Source organism: Rhinichthys klamathensis, unplaced genomic scaffold (assembly GCF_029890125.1).
Source record: "Rhinichthys klamathensis goyatoka isolate OS25496 unplaced genomic scaffold, OSU_Roscu_1.1 h1tg000601l_1, whole genome shotgun sequence".
Classification (NCBI taxonomy): domain Eukaryota; kingdom Metazoa; phylum Chordata; class Actinopteri; order Cypriniformes; family Leuciscidae; genus Rhinichthys; species Rhinichthys klamathensis.
Window position 1 is genome coordinate 30,280 of NW_026607056.1, and position 8,543 is coordinate 38,822.

At 36.4% G+C, this 8,543-nt stretch overlaps 1 protein-coding gene across 1 annotated transcript; it reads left to right on the top strand.

Moving 5' to 3' along the window:
- Window positions 1-149: 149 nt before the first annotated feature.
- Window positions 150-7,091, top strand: tmx2b (thioredoxin-related transmembrane protein 2b). The gene is made up of 8 exons (XM_056240484.1): window positions 150-467; window positions 1,152-1,212; window positions 1,578-1,691; window positions 1,835-1,911; window positions 4,328-4,434; window positions 5,061-5,126; window positions 5,222-5,351; window positions 6,585-7,091. Exons 1-8 carry the CDS (start codon window positions 279-281, stop codon window positions 6,765-6,767), a joined length of 927 nt encoding a protein of 308 aa, XP_056096459.1. The 5' UTR covers window positions 150-278; the 3' UTR covers window positions 6,768-7,091.
- The last annotated feature ends 1,452 nt before the right edge of the window (window positions 7,092-8,543 follow it).

Consider the following 8,543-nt stretch of genomic DNA (forward strand, 5'->3'; position numbering starts at 1 on the left):
AATCGTCGCTTGCCGTTTATGTATTACGGTAAACCCAACACTTCCGCTTGTCCTTCCCTTTATGTGACGTCGTTTCAGTAAAGTTACCAATCAACAGGGCTGCTTTAAAGAGGAGGGGCGATTTCCCCTTCGTCCGCAGTGACCTCTGTCCCTTTAAATCGTTTAATTCATTTGCCGACGAATATTGTCTCGCATTGATAGCGGTATTGATGCGGACTCTGTCGTCTAGGATCTCCGCAGCAATCGTTTTCTGAAAAAAAAAGAGAAGAAAAAAGAAAATGGCATTGTTAACGCCTTTGTTAGCATTTCTGTATCATTTGCCACAGGTTTACAAATGGCTACTAAAACCATACTACATAGCCTCGTTATTTATGTCTAGCGCGTTCCTGCTTATCCGCAAAACGCCTGGGGTCTGTGAACATCTTTCGACGCAGCGCGAGGATGGCAATTCATGCGATTTTGATTGGGTATGTATAAAGCAGACCTTTGGGGTTTCATGCTGAATGATAACGCATATAACCTGCTTCGTAACAAGGAGACTGGGCAGTGGCCATCAGAAGATGGTCTATAGAATTTGGGGGTGGGGGTTGCTATTTAGCTGGGACGGGAACAAGCCTAAATCATGATAAAAGAGTCTGGAATACCATGCATATAGGAATGATACATGTGGAAAAAAACTTGGCAACCTCTTCCACGTGTGGTGCATGTGTATCACTGGATGATCACACTGTTGTGTTGTTTCTTCGACTTTATGTTTATATTTATTATTATATTATACTTAGTATAAGGGAACCTGGAAACAAAGAATGTTTCAATGTTTATTTTTTTTTAAGTTGAACCTTATATATATATATATATATATATATATATATATATATATATATATATGAGCACCATTCTAAGATAATTAAACACCTTTTTGACATTGACCACCTTTGTACGAAGTGTCAGATTTTCTTCTCACAGGATGCTTTTTGGAATTTTCTGTTATCATTCGACATTACTCTCAAATTGTTATTTTTTATAAATAGGCTAATAGTATAATTATGTATTTTAGCCTTATTGTATAGGACCCACTTAATATTAAGTGTCTACAATGTATGTACATTTAATATAATTTCAGCCATTTTTCTGTTCATTTTGTTTTTCAGAGAGAGGTGGAGATACTGATGTTCCTGAGCGCTATAGTCATGATGAAAAACAGAAGAGCAAGTAAGAGTTTCTCCCCCTTAAAACGCTCTTTTTTTTCCCCAACTTTGTGCAAAAAAAGTATTTCCTATACAGTTTTGTTTATTGACATTCAAATTTCAGAAAAAAATCTCTAACCATACCGAATCTGATGTCAATAGCCCGAGGTTGAATGTTAAGGTTTTGTTTATACACTAAACGCTCCGACACCTGTGTTCTCAGTGACGGTTGTCCTTGTGTTTGTTGTTAAATCAAATGTCCTTTGTCATTCAATGTTTCTGTTATTCTCTCCCCCTCCTCCAGCTCCGCTGTTCAACTCGCCCCCTTTCACTATTCATTTTTGTATGACGAATATAATAATGTGTTTTCGTTTAATCTTTGCTCCCCAGTTACCGTTGAGCAGCATGTGGGCAACATCATCCTCTTTAGTAAAGTAGCCAATGTGATCCTGTTCTTCAGACTGGACATACGTTTGGGGCTTCTCTACTTGACCTTGTGTATTGGTCAGTATTTTTTTATTTTTTTTATTTCACTGTCAGTCAGTGGAAACGTTCTAATGTTTAAAGACTAAACCAAATATTAGATCAATTTAGTATGGCTGTCAACCATTTCTATGCATACTGATGTTCTTTTATCACTGATGCAGTTTTCCTGATGATCTGCAAACCTCCTCTGTACATGGGCCCTGAATACATCAAGTATTTCAATGATAAAACCATTGATGTGAGTATGATTTCACATCATACTATGAATTCAGTCACTCTTCGTGGGCATCTGGTTCTCAAAACAAATTTGCACAGAATGGGAAAAAGAAGAACAAAATATTCAAAGCCAGGGGACTATTTAAGTTATAAGATATTTGTGGGATTTCTGCTGTAGTTATGACAAAGCAGCTTGTTTTCAAGGTGTATTAACAGAAACTGGGACTATAGACATATTAATTCTTTCCCTGCCATTGGCGGAAATTTCGGCTTTCCGTGTTTTCACCGTTACACTGTATCTTCTGAAAGAGTCCTGAATCTCCAGATCAAAACGCAGCAGAAACAACAAGCGATCTCATATGTAAGCAGATGCATATGAAAAATAATGCGATCATCAACATTAAGCAGCATATAAATCAAAACTGACGAATGTTACGGAATGAAATATGGACCCAGGATGAGCTACAGGACTTTGTAAGCATTAGGGGTGTTGATGGACTCGATCTACTCCATCTATGTTTTGATCATCGTTCTGAATCCGAGTCCAGACGTAGTCTTTGACAAAAACGTGATTTTTTCTCAGCTTTTTGCTCAAAATGTTGCTTTTTTTTAAGGAAACGCATACATTCAAGTGTTGATAAAAAAAGAATGCATAAAGCTAGAATAAGATATTCATACAACTAAATATTCTGGGGGCCATGAAAGTTTTGTGAGAATGATCCAAAATGCTGGCGGTGGGTGGCAGCTTTAAAAAACCTGGCGGGGAAAGAGTTCAATAAATTAACCACGATTCGTTTTGTGCTTCAAGAAGATCTAGAACTGCATATTCTTCAATAAAAACAATAGTTATCGAGGGGGAAAAGGCATTATTTACGTTTACGTCTTACATTTATGTTTAGCATTTAGAGATTATTTTAATATATCAACAATAATGTATTAATTTTGTGCACAGTTCGAATTCTGTGTACACCCTTTATGGAGCGGGTCAAATTGACCCTAATTGGATTCAATACAATTCCTCAAAAATCACACTATGAAAAACAACAAAGATTTAGATACAAACTGTAAACTTTTAATATCAACATTTGTCAAACATTACAAAAACATTATATCTGAAAATATGATTTATAAAAATGTTTTAAAACCATTTTTTAAACCAATTTTTGACAAAATTGGAAAATAAACAGTATACTGACTTTTTTTGCATATAATTTTTTTTTTTTTTTTTTTTTTTTTTTTTTTTTTTTTTATGCTTTGAACATCGTAACTGAACAATAAAATTTAGCTGTATAATGACATTTTTAAATTTTCCTAAGTTTCTTAACTTTCCCTAGTTTCCTAAGACCTAGTTCCCTAGTTTCATTATTCACTCACAGGGAAGTGATAAACCAAACATAACAAAATCATACATCAAATAAATGTTTTTTATTTATTTTTTGGCTCTGTGAAGCTGCCTTTGAAAATCCTACATAAAAGTTTTGGTTAAAAGCTAGGTATTTTAGATATCTTGAATATTGAAATGAGAGCTTATTTTACTATCTGTGTCTGACAAAGATTTTCATCTGTAATTTGCAAATAATTCTAAACACTGTGATTTTAGCTTTTTCAAGTGTGTTTGGTTAGGGTTAGATCACTTTTAGATACACTTGCACGTTAGAACTGGAGTTGAAGTGCCCTTACATACAGAAAATAAATGTTTTTATTTTGTGTCTGTGCAGTTGCTTTTGAATGGCTGCCTATGAGGGTCAAATTGACCCGCGAACATCACGAACGTAATAGTAATTTTGTTTGTATATGTCAAAACACATCAGCATGTTGAAACTTTGCATGCATGTTCATCATGATAAATGAGAAAAAGTCACAAAATATCAAGAAAAAAAAACAACGGTTAACCAGTATTTCCAACAACTAGAAAATCGAAACGGGTCAAATTGACCCGCAACACAACACAAGGGTTAAATACTTTTAAATCATCCTGCAGCCCCCTTGGAAATTTGCTGAGGCCCCTCTGTGGGCCCTGGCTCCTGGTTGAGAACCACTCATTCATTTGTATGATATTTACTTATTCTTTATGTATTTTATTGTTTCTTCATCTTTAGTTTCCGCTGCCCAATGCTTCGGTCATAGTGTCTCTCACAAGTGTGCACACTCTGCACTTCGACTTCTCATTGCATACTAGTTGCGCACTTTAAACATCAAAGGGAACAAGCTCGAGTGTCTTATTAGTGAGAGGAATTCAAAGCCCATAAATGTGAATTAACATTGCAGCCCAATAGCCTTTGCAAATAAGCCATTGGGTGTTTAAGAAAAAAAGGCGGGTTTAATGGTTTCAGCCACATTCATAGTTGAACTTTAACTTCAGCAGCCTGAGGGACATAGTGTCCAAATACATGTTGTTGGAAACTGAGTATAGATGTTCACCTTTCTTTTGTGTTTAGGAGGAGTTGGAGAAGGACCACCGAGTGACCTGGATCGTGGAGTTTTTTGCTAACTGGTCACCAGAATGTCAGTCTTTCGCCTCCGTCTATGCTGATCTGTCCTTGAAGTAAGAACATTGATCTTGATACACTGTCATTCAAAAGTTTCAGGTCTGTAGTGTTTTTTTTTTTTTTTAAGAAATGCCATTTATTGAGGATCAAGGATGTGTTAAATAGATCAAAAGGGTCAGTAAAGACATTTATAATGTAACAAAAGATTTCCATTTCAAATAAATGCTGTTCGTTTGAAATTCCTATTCATCAAAGAATCCTGCATTTTTCTTTTTTTCATGGTTTCCACAAAAAATATTAAGCGGCACATTTTCAACACAATAATAATAAATGTTTCTCGAGGAGCAAATCGGCATATTAGACTGATTTCTGAAGGATCATGTGACACTGAAGACTGGCTAAAAAATTCAGCTTTGACAACACGGGAATAAATGACATTTTACCACATATTCACATAAAACAACATTCATATAGAAAACAGTTATTTTAAATTGTAATAAAATTGTACTGTTTTGCTGTATTTTTGATCTAATAAGTTCAGCCTTTGTGAGAATAAGACTTTTCAAAAATATTTATAAAAAATTACCCCAGACTTTTGAACCGTAGTGTACGTCCTGCTGCTCATCAGTTACTGTGAATTAAAATATTATGAATGGAGACGATTGACCTCTCTCTCACTCAGGTACAACTGTGCAGGGCTGAAATTTGGCAAAGTGGACATTGGTCGTTACAGTGAAGTATCCAAGAAGTAAGATGCCCTGTTGTGTCTCACTGTTTCTCGTCATACTCTGGTACACAGACTGTGACAATATCCTGTGTTTCTTCCCCCCCCCCCCCCCCTAGGTATAGAGTCAGCACCTCTCCTCTGTCAAAGCAGCTGCCCTCTCTTGTGCTCTTCCAGGGGGGAAAGGAAGTGATGAGGCGCCCTCAGGTGGACAAGAAGGGACGCGCAGTGTCTTGGACATTCACAGAGGTGAGGCTTAAAGGGTTAGTTCACCCAAAAATGAAAACTCTGTCAGTAATTACTCACCCTCATGTTGTTCCATCCCCGTAAGACTTTCGTTCATCTTCGGAACACAAATTAAGATATTTTCTATTAAATCTGAGAGCTAGATCACTCCTCCATAGGCTTCTTGAGGGATTGAAACTGGCCGGCCCAAAAGTTATGAAAGACATCGTTAAAATAGTCCGAGTGACTACAGTGGCTCAACCCTAAGTTTATCAAGCGACGAGAATACTTTTTGTGCGCAAAAAAACAAACAAAAATAACGACTTTATTCAACTATTCATTTCCTTCTCTGTGGGCCTCGAGTGAGTTCACGTAGTGGAACTGCGCAACGGTTCTGTGTGGTACGTCACACACAGGCTCACTATTGACCGACGCTGGTCATGTGTGTGATGCGTGTGACGTACAACCTAGAAGCTTTGCGCAGTTTCACTACGTGAAATCTCGAGGCCCACAGAGAAGGAAATGAATAGTTGAATAAAGTCGTTATTTTTGTTTGTTTTTGCGCACAAAAAGTATTCTCGTCGCATGATAAACTTAGGGTTGAGCCACTGTAGTCACTCAGACTATTTTAACGATGTCTTTCATAACTTTTGGGCCGGCCAGTTTCAATCCCTCAAGAAGCCTATGGAGGAGTGATCCAGCTCTCAGATTTAATAAAAAAATCTTAATTTGTGTTCCGAAGATGAACGAAAGTCTTACGGGGTTGGAACAACATGAGGGTGAGTAATTACTGACAGAGTTTTCATTTTTGGGTGAACTAACCCTTTAAAGTCAGCATGAAATGGAAGCTGCAATAGTCTTTCCTGTGACGTATATCTGAGTGAAACCGCTTCTTGAACAAGAAAAAATTTAGGCTGGGACTTGATTTTGTCCATCAGGAACTGATTGGATGGTTGTGGTTTGCTATTGCTGTGATCTCATGTGAGTGACAGGTTGTCCCGTCCTCACACTGAAAAACACATAATCAGAGAAGAGATGTGGTTGCAAGTGGGAGGTGGAAGATATTTTGTTTAAAAACTTTTAAATTTAGTATACGGATAAATCATTTATGATAAACACTGCAATATTCCAAAAAATAAGAAGCGTCAATTTTGATTTCATGGTGAATTAATCAACTGATCCTTCAAACACTTCAGAAATCTCAAAAGCCTGTATGTTTTCTATACAACACAGAGAAATGTTTTTTTTTGCTTCTAGGAAAATATCATCCGAGAGTTTAACCTCAACGAGTTGTATCAGAAGTTTAAGAAGCTCGGCAAGACCAGAGGAGAGAAATCCGAGAGGCCAAATGAATCTGTATTTTCCCCTGTGCCTGAAGAGGAGGAACCGGAGACCGAGACCATCACTGCGATGGACACAGAGAGCAAGAAGGACAAATAGAAAGTGCCCATTGCTGAAGAGCACTGTCAATCACTATGGGACTGGACCAGATTGTGCTAATGTTCAGTGTATGCAGAGAGAGAGAGTTTGTATGTAGTTCTAAGCAGAATGATTGTTTATTTCGTTTTGTATAACGTATTAGTTAATTGCAAAATCAGTCCAATAATATAGTAAATCCTAATACATTAATTAAACTTCATAATCATTGATATACTGGATACAGTATACAGGTGTCCAAACAACGTCATTTGGGACATTGATATTCGATGTCTGTCCGCTGTGTAATTTCAATCGAGTTAAACATAATTAAACATTGGACTTCTACCTCTAATATGGTTGATAATTATGAAGTGATCATTAGTAAGGGGTTATTTTGTGTTGCATATGCATCACATATTGGGGAACAAACTTTATCAGTTTTTTTTTTACTGTATTGGTAATCCTTTCGTACGTTTGACACTCCTAGTATTCTTATTTTCAGTTTTTTTTACTACTTTTCTGAGACGTAGCTTGTTTGTATGGTACTGACTACTAGACTGCATTCAGTGATCTAAAAAGGGAGGGTCTTTTATGCAAACAGTTCATGTCATTTTACAAATTAAAAAACTAAGAGTGAGATCTCAAGATAATATTCTGCAAAATGTGGTTACCTTTGACATTGAGACCCAGTTACACATTTATTTTCAGACTGAATACTGCTGTTAATGTCTTAAGTTATTTAAGTTTATATTAAAAATTATTGAATCTTTTAACATTTTTATCATTACTTTAAACACCGAAGAAAGCTGCAGGCAGACTTCATGTTAGAACCTTTTCCAGTCATTACTGTTGGAAACTTATTTTTAGTGTATGTAGAATTTTGCCATCAATTTCCTTACAAAAAGGAGGAATATTGTTTTAGTGCACTATTGAATAAACAATTGTTGATTTTCACTAATCTTTAATGAATTGATGATTGAAAGATGACCAAGTGCTTTGAGTGGTTGTGGATGGAAAGTTTTTTTTTTTTGCCATTCTAATAAAACACTTTGTTCTTCACGCCCTGTTCTGTGTAGCTTGTACATTTTATCCAGTCGCTTCAAATTCAGACTCAACAGAACATCCAGGGAGATTTCGGACCATTTGCCCAAAAGCTGAATCAAGCACATCTAAATCACTCACCAAAGCACTCAACTTGAGATGGAATTGAAACGTTGCAAGGCATCCTCCTCCGTGGTGACTCCAATGTGCAGTGGCTACCAAAAATATACATTAAAGTTGCATCTGCAAACAAATAATGCTAGACATTCTTTCAGAACTAATTTCTTAGAGTAACCACAGGTGTCATTGGTCACATTAATGGGGCATTTCCCAACCTGAAAGTGTCCAAATACCTTTTGTCCTAATTTTGAACATTTTATGTATTTTTGAGGCCTCTGTATACATTTAATACAGAATAATATATTTTTCTGTCAGCTGAGATTCATTACACAACAAATAAGAGCATATCCACTAACACATGCAGTATTTTTAGCTACACTCAAACGTCCCACCCCAATGCTGCAACATTGTAATTGTAAGGTGCCAAAATATTTTGTAGACCATTTTTCTGATGTCTACATTGACAACAGGCTTTCACAGATTCGAGACTGGACAGAAAAAAAAAACATTCATGGACATAAATGGTTTATACATTTCCAAAGTTTATGCATTACAAAAAAAAGCAATGCACAAAGGCACAACTGATTTATAAAGAGTTTATTACCAATGCTCTCACACACACACACACACACACAC

Bases quoted from the DNA above. Each gene is read 5' to 3' on its own strand.
- tmx2b (XM_056240484.1), top strand. From the start codon at position 279: ATGGCATTGTTAACGCCTTTGTTAGCATTTCTGTATCATTTGCCACAG. The intron at 1,912-4,327 runs GTGAGTATGATT...TTTTGTGTTTAG, and splicing joins TCAATGATAAAACCATTGAT to GAGGAGTTGGAGAAGGACCA. The intron at 5,352-6,584 runs GTGAGGCTTAAA...TTTTGCTTCTAG, and splicing joins TGTCTTGGACATTCACAGAG to GAAAATATCATCCGAGAGTT.